Here is a 17,264-nt window from a genome sequence, read left to right as displayed (position 1 = left end):
AGTTTTGATTACTGCATTATTTTATTCTTTTTTTTATAATGCTAGAATACGGTCACATACCTGCATTCCAAATGTTTGTATTTTTTCAGAATACTAACTCTTTCCGCCCCCAAAAAAACATTAAGAAAAGAAAACATCAAACTTTTCTTTTCCAAGGGGGAAGTCGAACAAATTGCAATGATGAAACCGAAAGGCCAGACTGAACATGATGAAGGCATGCTTGAATACTTGGAAGACTTAATAGGATCTGCACGACTGAAAGATCCTATCCAAACTCTGTGTCGCAGAGTAGAGATTTTAAATGAACAGAGAGGAGAAAAGGTGAGTCTCAAAGTTCTGTTTGAATTCCAAATTAAAAATATAAACTTGTAGTGTTTCATTATTGGATTTTTTAGGAAAACAGTTAATACAGAGACTTGGTTAAAACTTGATGTTCCTCTACAAGAGCAGACGTACAGAGAAATTTTGAGTTATCTTTGTTGCATCTGCTGCTTTTCTCAATTATAAAAGAAATGGGCAGTCACCATCAATTGCCCTTTAAACACTTAGAATGCTGTTGGCTTTGGATTCCCAAAGGTTTGACTGCTTCCATTGGAACACAGGATTTTACCTGCTGAACACTCTGGTCATACCTGCGTGTGTGAAATGCTTCTCGGACTGACTAGAGAAACAGATTCTTACTGAATATGTCCAGACAGGGCTTTTTATCGGCACTAGATAGGGGAGGTTGCTGGGAAACCATTCGTGTGCCAAGGAAAGAGAGGCAGAGCACTGGTGAGGTGATGCACACAGAGCTGTATGGGGAGGCTTACAAATACGGAAAATCAGCTGTGACTTGAGCTGTGTGGATCTATTGCAGAACTTGCTTTCATAACATTTTATGCATTCAGTTCTAAAAGTACTAAGTGAGATCAAAGTTCTTTTTACTTGATGTGTCCTTGGTAAATCCTAGTATGTTGCAGACTTTTTAAAGGCCTGGGAAGGAAAACAAAAAAGCACGTAGTTGCAGGAATTAACCTTTAGAGTAGCCCCTTTTAAGTTGAAATATAGAAAATAACATATATGGACTGTCTATATGTAACTCCTCTTTATTTTTCGTCTACATTTTCCTTGGGTTGCCTGAGCTGTTCCTAGCATCTCTAGAATCCTTTTTTAGCTTTAAATTACTGTTTGAATTGTCTTAAAAGTACAGTCTCTGCTGCGTGAATGGTGCTCTGTTATTTCAGAAAGCTCGTAGTGCTAAACTGCCTTGCAGAGTTAGTTGTCGAAGACCATCACACGTGTGCCACAGAGAGTCTGGGGGTTTCTCGTGGTTTGTTCTGTAGCACTAGCAGTAAAGTCAGCTCTGACTCTCTGTCTTGTCCAGTTGAATAGAGTTAAAATGGTGGAAAAGGAAAAGGATGCCTTGGAAGCGGACAGGAATAAAGCCATTGAATTTCTTTGTTTGGAAAACAAAATGTTTAAAGAAAAGAATCATATGTGTCAATACTATATGTAAGTACTTCTCTAAAGTTTTGATTTGGCTTTAATGTGGTAGTGGTGGTGTTAAACTTTGCATCCATATCTCTAATTAGAAATATTTTGCATTTCTTAGCAGCTGTATCAGTCCTTCAAAATTAGTTGAACGGCATGTGGACAATAGAGACCTTTTTCATAAAAACTTTAAAAAACCCAAAACAACAATCAAAAAACCCCAAAACCATCAACAGAAAAACAAAACCAAAAACCTGCTTGCCAGCTTTTTTACAAAGTAAAGTAGTCTGACAAATTAATCTCTTGCAGCTTTATAGTGAATTTGAGAAAGTAGATCACGTAAAGACTATTTTTTCGTTTGAAGTGTCTAAGTTAGATTTTCTTGCTGTTGTGTATTAAATTGGCATGGTTACTCAGTAATGGACATTAGGCTTTAATGCTTTACATAATCACTTTGTTACACTTAAGATTGGAAAAATATCTTCATCATGAATGTTAGCTTTATGGAAAACAGTGGAGTTTTCACTTTTGGTTTTGTTTGTTCTAGTTATGACTTAAAGAAACGAATAAATGATATGGAAACACAGAAAGAAAAAATTAACGAAGAAGCAAAAGATATTAATGAGAAGAGTAGTAAACTTGCAGATGAAATGAAAACCAAGAACAAATCTTTAAAAGAACTTGAGAAGTAAGTACTTTAGGTATAGACTTGTAAGCTAAGAGTATTGCGGTTTATATGTTCTGCGTATGTGGTGTTCTCATTAGCAGCATTTTCAGAAAAAATGCTGTGATGGTTGTATTGCAGGGGGGAAACACCCGAGAAAGCAGAATTGTATACAATAGTTGCATGGGAAGATGATCAAACACAGGGAAGCACAGCTGGTTTTGTCAGTAGTTCTTCCACCAAAACCTTAAATTATCTGATGAGCAGAGTCACTTATGATGTATCTAAACATTCCCTGACATGGATTAAATTATCTTTTGCACAAAAAGAAATTAAAAAAACCCCAGACAACTCATTGGTTTGATTTGGTTCTGGAGGTTGCTTCTCTTGGAGAAATCTGAGTAATATTCACAATTACAAGAAGAAAATGTCTGATTTTTGATGGCTTTTAAAGTACATACTTTTTTAATATTAGACTGTACGAAAAAATTGGGAGATTGTTTCAGGGTTTTTGACAGACAACCGTAATGCTTAGGTACCTGATGTTAGGTGTTTTTCTCTGGTTTCCTTATGAATCTCTTAAGCATAAATTGTGTTTCCCTAAAATTGATTTGTCTGGGTGCTAATCTCCAATCCAACTGCAATATTAACCTCCTCATCCTCTGAAATCACACTGAGCTGTGAAAGATGTGAATTATAAATTCTAGCAAAGAAAACCCAAAATTTCTGCAAATGTGTTTAATATTGCTTTGTTAGTTGATATTTTTGTGATGAAACATCACTTCCCTGGGGAAAATGCTGTGCATATAGTAAGTATTGGATATTTGTTTTCACAAAAACTGAGTAGTATTGGTTTAAATTCTATATGCGTACTTATTAAGCTACGCTCTACTGATATTATTTTGATAGGGTATGGAATAGATTATTCTTTCTTTTTTTTCCCTTTTAGGAAACTCAATAAAATTACCAAGTTTGTAGAGGAAAGTAAAGAAAAATTTACTCAGCTGGATTTGCAGGACGTTAAAGTTAGGGAAAATCTAAAACATGCTAAAAGCAAGGCTAAAAAACTGGAGAAGCAACTTCAAAAGGACAAAGAAAAGGTAGTGTAAACTGCAACTCGATTTACTTACAGAAATGTAATTGGTTGCTCTAGATGAGAACATCTTTGTGCAGCTGGGATGAAATAGCAAAGGACACCAGTTGTGCTTTATGCAGCAAAGATGGAAAAATATATTTGAAAAGGTTTTTTTTTTTTTATTCAGATATTTTATGTCATTTAAATCACCTAGGGATTTTGTTTGCAAATCACTTACTGAAGTAATGTGTGATTCTTCCTTAAACCATTGCTCGTTGCACATCTTGCTGTGGGAGGCCGGGGCCAGCAGTACCAGGCTGTTTTCTGCCTAAAGGCAGAGTCAAAAGCTTCCCTCTTGCTTCTCAGCTCGTGGCTTGAAAAGCATCTTTTTCTCATGTTTGTTGAGATTGCAGGAATATTGCCTGTTCTCACAGTTGCTACCTTTTTGAAACTTTTTTTTTTCCTGTTTCCCTACTTAATTTAGTTAATTCAATGGCTATATTTTACCAAGGTGGTTGTTGCCAGCTGTTACAAATCTTAAATCACTCTCTGGATCAAGACTGGCCTTCTGAAAGTAGGTATTTAAGAATTAAGCCTTACTGTGAGCAGTTCTGTGTAAAGCTATGCCTTGCTTCTGTCTGGATGGCTCCAGAACTGAACAAGCCTTGCAAATCAAATCCTGGCCTCCTGCTAGAGCCACAGTGCGTCTTAACGTACAAAACCCACGTGTGCTTCACCAGGGCTTACGCGTCCTTTGACTTCCACATCACACTCGAAAGGCAGGGGTTAAAGATAAAGCAAAACTGATTTGTTTCAGTGGGAGAGGAAGTTAGAAGTCTTTTCCTTGTGTAGGTAGAAGAATTGAAAAATGTACATTCCAATAGTGAAAAAGCTATCAACGAAGCAACGTCGAAGAAAGAGCTGCTTGAAAAGACAAAAGAGGAAGAAGAAGAAAAACTCAAGCAGATTATGGAAAGCCTTAAGGAAGAAACACAAGGACTTCAGGAAAATAAAGAGGTTTGAACTATTTTGACTTAGTACACTTACTGTGTTAACTGATGTATAGGTTTTACACTTATGAATGAAACGATCACAGGATAGCTGTCAAATGTGATTTTATATGACAAGTACACTACTTCTTGTGTTAGTGCAACGGAACCTAACTGGGAGATTAATTTTGAATTTGTAATCAGAGCTGAATTGAGTTGTTTACTTTTTCTAGCAATCACGTGCCATCAAGTATATCATTCATAGATCTATATTAAATAATTCTACATTTCCATTATTTGAACGCACTTTAATTTTCTCCCATCAAAATGTTTTAGCCTCTATGTTGCTTAAATAAACAAACAGGGTTTGAATTGGTATGTTCCAGACCTTTCAAACAGCTGTAATCTGTCTTGGAATTAATAGCCGGCTACTATAATGTTTGGTAATTGTTGTTGATATATGCTGTCCTGTCACTAAGCATCTGGCGGCTGGAAATTTGTCCTGTAAATTTGGGGTGGGGGTGGTGTTTTCTGTACTTGAAAACATGGTTTCTCCATTTGATCTGTAATTTAGCACTATGTTGAGAAAATGATACAAAGCTTGTATGTCAATGTTCTGTGATAATTCTCTGATGTCCTTCATAATTATGAAAAATGCCTTATTCCATTTCCATACAGAATGTGCTAATAAATTAAGAATTACTTGTTCTTCTAGATAACAGAACTGTTTTCTTCTGCCAGGGGAGCTAGTAAAAGAACATGCCCATTTCCTCTTTTTCTGTCATATGGTTTGATTGATGTAATAAATCCCACAGTTGTCTGGTTTTAGTTGTAACATTGTCCATTTTTGCAGAACAAAGAGAAAGAGCTTATGGAGTTTAGTAAAGCAGTGAATGAAGCACGTTCAAAGATGGATGTAGCCCAGTCAGAGCTCGATATCCATCTCAGCCGTCATAATACTGCTGTGTCTCAGTTAAATCAAGCAAAGGAGGCTCTGGCGACTACTTCGGACGTGCTTAAGGAAAGGAAAGCTGCTATCAAAGATATAGACAGAAAATTACCCCAAACCGAACAGGAATTAAAGGAGGTGAGACTGAACTTTCATGTATGATTTCTTTGAGTTGCAACACACAAACTGAAGTTCCGCTCTTTGTTTTAGCAATAATTGTGGTGAAAGTAAATGAAAAACTCCCTCCAATAAAATAACGTTTAGAAACTACATTCAAATACTCAGTTAACAGGTGAAGTTAAGTAATTCATTTGGGTTATATAAGTATTTGGGTTAAGCAAATGTTAACATTAAGCACTGGAAATTAAATCCTGTATATCCCCGCAAGGGAATCAGTTTAAGAATCATAATGAAAGATGTTAAATAAATGGTTATGGTTCTGTGTTTCTTTGCACTTCATGCTCCTCTCATTCCCCAGAGAAAAAATATCCCACTACCTTGTCCTAAGCCTGATTCACAAATTCATAAGCTGTCATATTTGCATCAAAGCGTACTAAATACTAGCCAAAGTGTATCCAGATACCAGCCTTCCTTCTGGTAAATGTTTGGTATTCTGCTCTTCAGTGGCTGGTTTCGTTGCCTACACAATCATGAGTCTAAGACTCCCTGAATACAGTAGTTTTCGTGAGGTTAAGGTAATGTCTGTCTCTAAATCATTAGAAAGAGAACGAGCTTGAGAAGCTGGGAAGAGAAGAATTGGGTGTTAAGAATCTTGTTCGAAATCTGCGTCGACAAGTAGAAGAAGCCAAGAGTTCGTTAGCAGTAAGTCGCAGTCGAGGAAAAGTGCTTGAGGCTCTGCTTCAGCAGAAGAAGTCTGGAAATATTCGTGGACTATATGGAAGACTGGTAAATTTTAAAAGGCTATTATACTTTTAGTCTTAAACTTTATAGGAACAGAGTGGTGTTTCTGTAATTGAGTGAATGGTAGAATTCCTCGCTTCTCTGGTGCTATTAATTTGGACAGCAGAGCTGCAAATCCTATGGACTCACTATAAATTAGAAAAAGATTGTTGAGGTTCCTCTATGCGGCACTAAGGAAAGGCTGTGAGAAAGCTCTATGTTTTTGGTAGGCTGATCTTTCAACTAAATCAGTTAGCTGCAGTCTCCTTGGGATATGCTGAAGCCAAGGATACAACAAATGTCTTGTAATCTGTCTTTGCTTTGGTCCTACCTGTGCTTCTGCGTTGGGCTGGAGACGTATCATGGAGTAGTGCTTTTTGCCTTCTGTTGCCGCAGAATGTATCGGTAACCGCACAGTTGGTAGAACTGCTGTGAAACTTAAAAAACACCTTACTAGTTGTATGTAACTTAATGTGGAACTGTGCACTTTTTCCCTTCAAAATTTTTAGTATTTGGTGATCTCTTTGCTGTTTGTTTCCTCTTGTTTTACCTGCATACATGTAAAATCAAAAAGAGCAGTATCATTGTTTCAGAAGACGGAGCAAAGCTATGTCATAGCACAACGTTGAGTGTTAGCAGTTCTTTCCAAGCAGTGTTGACTTAAAGTTCTGAAAAATTGCAGCTGAGGTGTTGTTCATTCCTTTTTTTTTTTTTTTTACTAGCATGGAACAATACATGTGTATCAGTGTAAATGTAAAAGTGTTATTTTTGTTTTCTGCAATTTTCTTTTTTCCCCACCTGCTCATCCAAGAAGCATCTCTGCAGACTGCTGTCTGACACAGCTAGAATGTATTTTGTCTCGTGCTCTGTTATCACACAGAGAGGAATGCGAGGTTAATCTGTTCTTGGATAACTCGCGGTTGGCTGTGCACACCGTTTTTATCTGCAGATACACCAGAATTTTTCAAAGATGATGAATACCCCTGGACCCATATTTTGGGTCACGCAGCAGTGTATGCCTTGCTAGGTCCTACCCAGCTAGGCATGGGTAGAACCATACACACAGCACAGTACATTATTTTGTTAGGCCAGACTGCCTCGCTAAAATGCTGGCATGTAAAATGTAACGTTTGTCTACAGAAAATAAATCAGCGCTACCGCATTGCTCTGCCACAAGCACTGCTTTTGAAGCTCTAACTGTATGAAATTCTACTATGGAAACAAGTGCATAGGAAATACATAAATAACAGTGTGCAGGAGAAGACAGGTGTGGTATTATTTTACAAATTCTAATTATGGTTTAAGTTCTTTCACAGAAAATGATTTTATAATTTGTTTTCATCTCATTTCACTTTGTGTAAAGTTTTTGTCATTTATTTCTTAATACCAAGACAAAACCGTGATGCCAAGCTAATCACTGTGCTTCTGCCTCCCTCCCCTGACCTTCCATTATCAGGGAGACTTGGGATCTATCGATGAAAAGTATGATGTTGCTATTTCATCGTCTTGCAGTGCCTTAGACAACATTGTTGTTGATACTATTGATACCGCACAGGCATGTGTGAATTTCTTAAAGGCAAGAGGAATTGGAGCTGCCACATTTATAGCCCTGGACAAAGTAAGTACGGGCGCATCAGCAAAACGAGTTGTTGATTTACCCTAATGCGCATGGTACTATTACTGTACATGTATAACGTCTTAATATGCATGTGTATAAATGTATATTATATATTAATATATTATGCTGTGTATGTATTCATGCAGATAAAGCTAAAATATAATTTTAATAGGCTGTTGGTACCTTAGAGTATTCTACTAGCAAATGGTAACATTTACTTGCAGAGAATTACACGGCTTTTTAGATACCTATATCTGTACAACAAATGTTTGGCGTGGGTTTTTATATTTTTATATTTAGATTTTTTTATTAGCAAAGTTAATAATCCAAGTAATTTAGTAACTAAATTATGAAAACTATGAAAGAGAACAACGAGTTATCAGCAAGTTTTTAATTAAACTGGAAGTGTGTAGAGATCCCCAAGGAAGGAAGTTTTACTGTTAATTGCAGCATGATTGTGTTTGCTTTAAAGCCTTAACGTACCTTAGAATAATCAAGTGACCTCATAATTTATCCTAAGGAATCTTTTGTTCACTTATTTACTTTTTTTGATGTAGATGACTGTATGGGAAAAATACATTAAAAAAGTCCCAACTCCTGAGAATATTCCTCGGTTGTTTGATCTGGTGAAAGTAGAAGACGAGAAGGTTCGCCTGGCTTTTTACTTCGCGTTACGTGATACCCTGGTAGCTAAAAGCTTGGAAGAAGCCACCAGAGTAGCATTCCAAAAAGATAAAAGATGGAGGGTGGTAACGCTGCAAGGACAAATCATTGAACAGTCAGGTATTTCAGCGCAAACTTGCAATTCTCTTTTCAGCACTTTATGGATGATACCTAAGCACAGTTAGTTAGCTTGCTAACTTCTCTTTGTCTCTCTTACTTTAGGAACGATGACTGGTGGTGGTGGGAAAATAATGAAGGGCAGAATGGGTTCCTCAGTCATAATGGATGTTTCAGAAGAAGAGGTTAGTACGTAATCTTAATTAAAAGTGAAATTTCATCAAAGTTCCTTATGTTTTGGCACTTCATACACACATGTGCTATGTCCTTTTAAATCAGTGTGAGTAGTTAACAACTTGTGATGAAAGATACACGAACAATGATTTATAAAGCTGAAGTTCACAAGGTTAGCATAGGTTATAGTGTTCCTAAGTGTATTTGTTCACAGCCCAGCTATCGTATGCCTATTATTTAATTTTAATCTCGTAGTGCTATGTTTGATAGTTTGGACACTGATTGAAGGCAGGGGTGGGAATGTGGAAGGTGCTGGTTGTGAGGAAGTCTTGAGCTGCAGAGCAGTACACACACCTTGGCAGCAAGAGAGGACAGCTTTGGTCCCTCGTTCTGTGTCCTTGTCGGGGAGTGGCAGAGCTCTCCTTCCAGTTTGTGCTTCAAGAATGTTTTGGAATATCAAGATATAGCTTGCTTTTTCCTCTGAATTCTTTTAGGTTTTAGTCTGTAGTTTTATTTAGTGTGGCTGTATCCTGTGTCCTTTTTGCCTAGTGTGTGCTGATAAACTTAGCTGAGATCAAGCATCAAAGTGTTAATACCTCTTCAAGACAACAAGCTCCTCTGTGTAACTGGCAAGTAAACCACGGCTCCTGACATCAGTCCTTTTCCTACAGGAGAACCAACTTTTGCTCTGTAGGAATGAGAGCTGTACGCCAACACAAGGCGTACCACTAAGGACACAGAAACAGTAGTTAGTATTTTTTAGGTGAAAATACTTTCAAATCTGAGAACTTCAAAATCAAACTCAACTTTAAGGTTCTCTCTGTCTGATTTCTCTGTATTTTCACCTTCAGTGGGCTTGGAAAATAGGATGTTGTCAAGCCTGTTCAGATAATGCTGTACTTGTAGAGAACCAACGAACTAACCCTAACCTCATGGACAAAGTGTTACTGCCCTAGCCTTGTAAAGGGTCAATAAGCATATATGGCAGCACATATTTAGATCTTACTAATAAGGGACTTTGCTATTTCTTGTCTTCACAATTTAGATTTATTCATTGTTTGTTCTCCAGGAAGCGGGCTTATGTACTGTTTTCTGTTTGGCCTGTGAGAGATGCTGTGGCACTCAGTAAAGAGCAGGAGCGATAACTTAATTTGTCCATTTTCAAGCGTTTTGGCTCTGTACCTATCTAGCCTAGCGCACAACTTCAGGTAGAACAACTCTGTTCATATCCACACCGGATAGACGGTTCTCTACGTGTAAAAACAGAAAAATGGGCTGAGATCTGAAATGTATCCTTATTACTTCTGCTCTTGAAGGTGAATTGCAAGACTTGGTCACTTGACCGGTTACTAAGTGCAAAAACTTCTCCTCCTAACACCAGATTACCACAAAACCCAACAAGCATCAAATCTTTAACTACAGTAAAATCTGCTCCTAGCTTCTGCTTTGTGTGGTTTTTGGTTTCTGCCTTCACTACTCTGACCTTAGGCCTTTCAAGCTTAATCCAGTTTTATTTCCTTAAAACAATTCTCCATTATGAGCTATTTTGACAGGGATTCTTCAGCTTACTTTTCCTTCTGTGTGCTCCTCTTGTATTTCACTATTATAATTGATCTTCTCAGCAGTCAGCCTCCATATTCTGTCCTGCTACTGCAAATTTTGAAGTTTTTACTCCGCTTTCTTCTTGTGTTTTAAGAGATCGTAGACTATCAAGCACACAAATGATGTCTTGTTTTGTTTTGTAGCATGACACTAGGGAAATGATCATATCTCACTTGTGTAGGTCAATAAAATGGAATCTCAACTGCAGAAGGATTCTAAAAGAGTAGTGCAGTATGAAGAAGAGAAATTACAGCTTGAAGAAGCCATAAGAAAACTGTGCCAAGATGTTCGGGAAATGAGAAATACTTTAGAAAAGTATACAGCGAGTATCCAGGTGAACACATTTATTATTGAGGCAATATCTGGCTTTTCCATGTGTGTGCAGGGGAATCGCTCCTCGGCCTCAGCTTAACAAAGTCCTTGTTAGCATCAGGGATCTTTTTAAAGTATAGGATTCTAACACAGTTGTGTTTTCTGTAGAGTTTATCTGAACAAGAAATTCATCTAAAAAACCAAGTTAAGGAACTTGAAGCAAATGTAATTGCTGCTGCTCCGGATAAAAACAAACAGAAGGAATTGGAAAAAATCTTCAATAGTTATAAAAAAGGTACATTTTGTGGAGAGGGGGTTATAGATAAAAATTGTAGTTGTGTTCTTTTACTAATACAGGAACGAATGGTTACAGCTTTGTTCTTTCAGATTACCAGTGTGGTACTGTATCATGGTTTGGAACCTCTTTTAAGGGGGATAAAGGTGCTTCTGGGGATTAGAGAGGGAAAACCCCTTTTTTGCAGTTGCTCAAGTTCTCATTTTGGTCAAGCTAAAGTCAACGTTAGTTTTAGTATTTTTTTCTTTGGTTAATTTTAATGGCTGTATTACATACAGATTCATAGGGAAGCTTAGTTTAATTAGGGGTGAGACTTGTTAATGTGGAGGGTAATGATATTAAAGTCAAGTAAAGGCTTTTGCCGTGCTCCAAGTGAACTATTAGATGACTCTCAAACAAATATCCTGTATTCTGTGGTGGGCACACTGTACCCCCATTCTTTTTGTGAAAGATGTTTACTCTGAGAACTTAAATAACAGTTTTTCTGAAGACATTGGTAGCTTAGTAAGGTAAACCTTGACTGCTTCTTTGTATTTCTTGCTCAGGGGAAATAATATGAGCACCAGAAAACATCATTCCCTTCTTCCACAGTTCCGCTTTCATAGTGTTTTAGGAAAGAGAATGCATACTACTATGGATTCCCTCTATGCCTCTTTTGAACTGTATAGCATCGAAAGAGTATGAATGTTTTACTTTTTTAATCACATTGAGCTTTGATGTTATAAATCTAACATTTCTACTAAATAACGGAGACGCAAACCTGTGTTCTCTGGAGACGTGACTGCCTTGCACCTTTCAAGTCTCTGCTTTACCCCTTTTGTCCCCAAAAGGAAATTATCAATCTGTAGCAAACTTAGTGTGGGATTTTTTAGTTTGTTTTAGTTTGTTTAATTTTTGAAAGCTGTTCAACTTAAGATAGTTTTGTTGAGTTTTAAGTATAAGGAAATCTTGAATACCTTGAAGGTAGAGTAGGCTATCTTGTTATTCCGCATGTGTAGTAACTGCACAATAATACCAGCTACTAAGCAACAGTTAGTGGCTAGTTCTTACAATTTAACCCCTTTGAGCATCTTCACATTAAATAAATGCAAAGAATGAGCTTGGAATAGCTTATGTACTCTCTCATGTATTGATGTGTACTCTATATACATTAAGTAATCTAACTACAATTTTTGGTGGTTTACACCAAAACAGCTGTGGTAGTATAATAGTGTCAGAAAGATGCGGGTGGTATTGTTTTTGCCACAGTAAAAAAAAAACCAAACAACATTTTTCACAGTATGAAGAACGCTTCTCAACGCACAGAAGAGCTTTTATCCCTCAAATCTTCATGCATTGCAGCAGTGCAGCATTCCTAGGGACAGCATAATGACCTTAACTTGGTTTTGTTTATTGGCAGATTATGACAGCATTGCTGAGAAAGCTGGCAAAATAGAAAATGAAATTAAACGATTGCATAACCTCATAATTGAGATCAATAATCATAAACTTAAAGCACAGCAAGACAAACTTGATAAGCTCAACAAAGAAATAGATGAATGTACTTCAACTGTTACTAAAGCCCAGGTGGCAGTCAAGACTGCGGACAGGTATAGTAGACATCAGCATGGTCAACGTAAAGCTATAGGCTGTAATTGTGTGTTGCTGCCGTTCGTGGTGATTGCAGTTGGACCTTTCCGGGGGGATGTGCCAGTCTAGAGGAGATGGTTTTCACCTCTTTATGGCAAGAGGGGAACTGGAGGGAGAAGGTCATAACCTTTTTCTCTAAACTGATTTACCTCAAAGGGAGACTGGTTCTTAATTAAGAACCATAATCTTTGTTAATTAGTGTGCTTTACAGGCAAAGGATCAGAGACCTAGAAAGCTTAGTCAAACCTGGCCAAGGAGAGTCAGCCTTGGGAGACCTCTGTTGCCACCTGTGCCTGCGGGATGTTTGCTTGTTTTAAGTAACCTCCACAGCTAAAAATCATCTGATCTAAAAATCTTAATTTTTCACTTGCATGGCTAATACTAAATGTTGCTTGTGTTGAGGAGGTAAGGGGAAATAAAATTTTGTTGTTTCTAACAGGCAGTTTAAAAGTAACATTTAATCGTTATTTTTCTGCTAATATTTGCCTATCACTAAAATGCAATATTTTGAGATAAAGAGTCAAAATAGCACTTAATTGCCATGCAGTGGAGCAGTTCGAGTCCGAAGGTACTAACTTTATTATGAGGCATGTCAGGAAATAAAATGTGATAGATTTTTTTTTTATGCTAGCTTAACAATGCGTAATGAATACTTAGAACAAATGTCAAAACGGTCTCTGAAAGAAAGAATTGAGTCACTTAATGAAGCCTGTCTGCTATATGTTTAAGGAAGAGAACTTTGTTTTACTTGGATATCTCTGGAGTGTGAGAGTTCATGCATAAATCAGCACTTCCTAGGAGGTTGTCAATAGCTATTGAACAATCTTTAAAGTAAAATTGTGTTTCTAGATTATCTTATGCCATATTTGCACTCATCTGAGGTATACAAACATCTCTGTACCCGTTTAGAAACCTGAAAAAATCTGAAGGGTGTGTTCTTCGCACAGAGAAGGAAATTGAAAATAATGAGAAAGAAATTAAAGACTTAACAGAGGAGCTGACTACGCTAGAAGACAAAGCTGCTAAGGTTATAAATGACTGCAAGCAAGCTGAGGTAAGCGTCATCAGTGTTAATTCCTTTGTAGAGGATCCAGTCTGTGACATAAATTTTAGATCATAGTTGTTGTGTCAGAGTTGTCCTAATGGCTGATGTCTGTTAGCCTTCATCCTTAGAGACTCCAGGCAGACCCAGCAAGGGGTAGCATTACCTGACTGGACCTTTTTTTATTAAAAAAAAAAAAAAAAAAAAAAAAAAAGCTACCTTGCCATTTAAGCCTCAGACTTGACAATGCTGGTCTCAAGTACCCTTTTTTTTTTTTTTCTCAGTTACTCTGCTACTCATCCTCCAAAAATTTACACAGGGATAAAACGGCAAAGAACATTTATATTCATACAAAATGAATCATTTTGATTAATCATTAATCAAAGTTGACCTTTAAATACAGATGCTGGGGGAAAAAATTAGGCTAAAACAGTCATAGTAAGTGGACTGGTCTTCAGGTAAAATCAGGGTGATGAGTTATATCTTTCTATTCTACTTGTGTCCTTCTAGTCTATTCAAATCTTGCTGCAGAGTGACATTCCACAGTGTGAGGGAATGGGAAGAGTGCTCTCTTTTTTTTTTTTTTTTTTTTTTTTTTTTTTTATACTTACCTGGAAATTCTATCTTGACCCAATTTTCTGAAGCTAAGAAAAAACTTAAACCAAGTTTCCCCAAAGAAATTATTGGGTTTAAAACTCTTGTTTAAAAATAGATTTTATCCAGTTATGTGGGACTTTAGTTTCCCATCTAGATTTATGTATGAGAGAGTGTGAAAGCAACCAGGACAGTTGAAATTTTTCCAAATAAAGCTGCTTCTTTGAGACTGTCTTTCTCTCAAACTGCCTTTTAGCTAAAAGCATCTGAGTGTGGGACTTGTTTAATCCAGATCTGGAATGAAAATATAAACTGCAGCATATTTTCAGTCATTCCAGAATTCAGGGACCAGGTTAATCTAACTACAAGAACATGTATTTGTTTACATCCATACTCAGTATTGTGGGGAGTAAGCTCTGTGAATAATAGAGTGAAAATAAATCTATAACCCAAGAAAGTAGTAACATTTTTGTAGGCAACTGCTCAATGCACTTTTTTGGTCATTTCTGTTTAGGAAGCGTTGCCAGCAGTTCAGGAGGAGCATCGCAGTTTACTCCAGGAGATTAAAACTATTCAGGATGATGAACATGCACTTCAAAAGGAAGCTCTTAATATTAAGCTGAAAATGGAACAAATTGATAATCATGTTTCTGCACACCAGTCAAAGATTAAATACTGGCAAAAAGAGGTAAGGAAATTGCTTAGTTCCTAAAATTTGAACTATAAAATCTCTTAACGTGTAGTTAGAAAACAGATAATTTGGGAGAAAATTCATATTCAGCTCACAGTTTATTGGTGTTTATGCTATAAAACAACTCTAAAAAAGATGGCCTTTCCGTATTTTACTTTCTGGTTTACATGCAAGGTGATGGATGAGTTATGAATTCAATGGTTTAGCTTCCAGCTTTTCAAGGTGTTTTTATTTATGAAAGAAGAGTAGGATAACTGACATAATGCTACAAGTAATTAAGAGCAATAAGGGAAAAATAAGTAGGCCATAAACGGCAACCAGGAGACTTTTTGTGCCTGCATTTCCTCTCTGTGCACACTAAAATATGTTTTAAAAGGGTAGGCACCCTCGCAGGGGAGAGGAGCAAAGAGGAGTAAGATGTTGATAACTAAGCTACAAGTTATGTGTAACTGTGTTCAGTGCTATGCCCACCAAGCTGTTCTGTATAAAATGGCCAGACCTCTTCCTTGAAAGCATTCCACCTAAAACTTGTAGTCTGTTCAGTACATCAAATTGACTTTCCCCAATTATAGATAATTGGGCCAATAGGAATTCTGTGGAGCCGGGAGGAACCTCTGCTCCTCAGAGATTGCTGCTTGAACCATCTCATGGAATAAATTAGAGCCAGTGGGAGGTAGGAATTGGTAACTCCTGGTGCTACACCACCTAGTTTCTCATCTCAGCCTCAGAGGCCACTTCTGAGCAGGACTGCTGGCAGTGAACATGCAGTATTTCTTGCCATCGTGTCCATTCTAACTGCTCTAGTTCTGCTGAGCTCGTGCTAAGCATTGTCTGACATTTGATGCTTTGACTTCAAAAGTCTCTCTAATCGACTTCGGGAAGGGCTTTTAATTCTTTTGGAAACAAGTCTGCACAGAATCCTGACTTTTTCTGCAGAGCCAACGAGAGGCGATGCTGGGGCTGGGTCTTGCTTTGGTTTTCCTGGTTTACAGAAACAGCAAAAATCAGGTGTGTGTGCTCAGAGATAAGGCCACTGAGGTGCCTGGAGCTCATGGTTACGTTCTGGTTTTATTCTGTGTCCTTTCTACTTAAATATTAAGTCTTTGCTGGTCTACATCCCTACCCTAGTAGATGATCTTGCAGTGCACAGTGCCCTTCTCAATCTTGAACATACAAACTAGTTATTAAAGCTCTGTGGCGTGAGAGATGGTTTCTTTATCTGCTACTGCATCTACTACAGAGAAATCTCCTTTGTAAGAATGATGCATATAATTTTCAGGAACAGAATAATAGGATAAAAGGATATTTATTGTCTTCTTCGCATCTTATTTTTAAAGGGAGTTATGTGAAGAATCTTTGAATGTTTTGAGATTGGAAGCTGCAGTATGTGCTAATGCAGAAACTGTTTCTTTTAGAAACGTGCTCGTGTGATAACTGATGTGATCTTTAAAGATTTCTAGTAAATTGTTTTGAATTTTAGATATCAAAATTATCACTGCACCCCATAGAAGATAAACCACCAGAAGAACTTCCAGTACTAAGCGAAGAAGAGCTTGAGGCTATCAAGGACCCGGATGTTATCACTAATCAGATAGCTCTCCTGGAAGCCCAGTGTCATGAAATGAAGCCCAACCTTGGTGCTATTGCAGAATATAAGAAGAAGGTAAGCTTATTTACCATCGTGTAGCAGTTGGATTCATCTTTTTGATACTGTGTTGCCTGTCCGTGCAATATGGTACAGCCCTGATCTAAGGTAAGCTTTGTGCATACAGCTTCATTGCTTTCCAGTACTCAGGGCTGTACAGAATTCATATCCTAGCTACTGAAGCACAGAGGTAAGTGTGTTTTTCTTCAGGTGACTGCTCGAGCGGATCCTGCGCCTGAGATGCACGGAAAACTGCCCTCTTGTGTCTAGGTGACATCTGTGGGCGTACCAGGGAAAGGTGGTCCTGTTCTCCTCCAGTTCCTTGCTTCTGCAAACCGAAACGGAACCCTTGAATTTCCCCTTCCTGCTGTGCTAGCTGTGCTGTTGCTAGCAGCATCCTGAATATTTGTTGGCTTGTACTTAGCCAAGGGCAAACGTTGTACCTGGGAGCTTCGTACACCTTTTGTATTTGGTACCAGAGATGGCAGGTGGAGACAGCTTTCTCCTGTGAAAGTTTCTTTACAGTCAGCTAGTCTTGACAGTCTAGGCAGATACACAACAATACTAGGATTTTTTTTTTCCCCTCACAATACTCACTTCAGTAATATTAGACTATTCAACAGATTAAATATTTTTATTTTCTTTATTTTAACACGGGCTTTCCAGTATAGAGAGATCAGCAGGATATAGAGATGAGAAAAAAGAGATGGTTTGATTCTGTTCTTTTGTTTCAAGGCTGTTGCTGTTCTAGGAAAAACAATTTTTCAAATGGTAGGAAAAATGGTTTAAAATCTAGATGAAGGAGGCAGCTTGTTTAACTGTACTTCTGGGT

The 17,264-nt window shown here is 37.6% G+C and overlaps 1 protein-coding gene across 5 annotated transcripts in view; it reads left to right on the top strand.

Annotated features, from left to right (window-relative positions):
* Nucleotides 1-17,264, top strand: part of SMC4 (structural maintenance of chromosomes 4) — a 39,764-nt gene that overhangs the window by 19,285 nt on the left and 3,215 nt on the right. For all 5 annotated transcript variants that reach the window (XM_075761637.1, XM_075761633.1, XM_075761634.1 and 2 more), the window contains 16 exons: nt 157-321; nt 1,367-1,494; nt 2,021-2,161; nt 3,087-3,237; nt 4,065-4,229; nt 5,055-5,288; nt 5,871-6,056; nt 7,507-7,668; nt 8,226-8,451; nt 8,554-8,633; nt 10,406-10,558; nt 10,705-10,831; nt 12,231-12,420; nt 13,370-13,514; nt 14,611-14,784; nt 16,268-16,450. In XM_075761637.1, coding sequence (XP_075617752.1) covers nt 157-321; nt 1,367-1,494; nt 2,021-2,161; nt 3,087-3,237; nt 4,065-4,229; nt 5,055-5,288; nt 5,871-6,056; nt 7,507-7,668; nt 8,226-8,451; nt 8,554-8,633; nt 10,406-10,558; nt 10,705-10,831; nt 12,231-12,420; nt 13,370-13,514; nt 14,611-14,784; nt 16,268-16,450 — 2,610 coding nt within the window. The remainder of the gene's footprint in view (nt 1-156; nt 322-1,366; nt 1,495-2,020; nt 2,162-3,086; nt 3,238-4,064; nt 4,230-5,054; nt 5,289-5,870; nt 6,057-7,506; nt 7,669-8,225; nt 8,452-8,553; nt 8,634-10,405; nt 10,559-10,704; nt 10,832-12,230; nt 12,421-13,369; nt 13,515-14,610; nt 14,785-16,267; nt 16,451-17,264) is intronic.

Source organism: Balearica regulorum, chromosome 9 (genome assembly GCF_011004875.1).
Source record: "Balearica regulorum gibbericeps isolate bBalReg1 chromosome 9, bBalReg1.pri, whole genome shotgun sequence".
Taxonomy (NCBI): Eukaryota; Metazoa; Chordata; class Aves; order Gruiformes; family Gruidae; genus Balearica; species Balearica regulorum.
The sequence above is the reverse complement of the archived record's forward strand: the minus strand, read 5'-3'. Positions and strand labels throughout refer to the sequence as shown.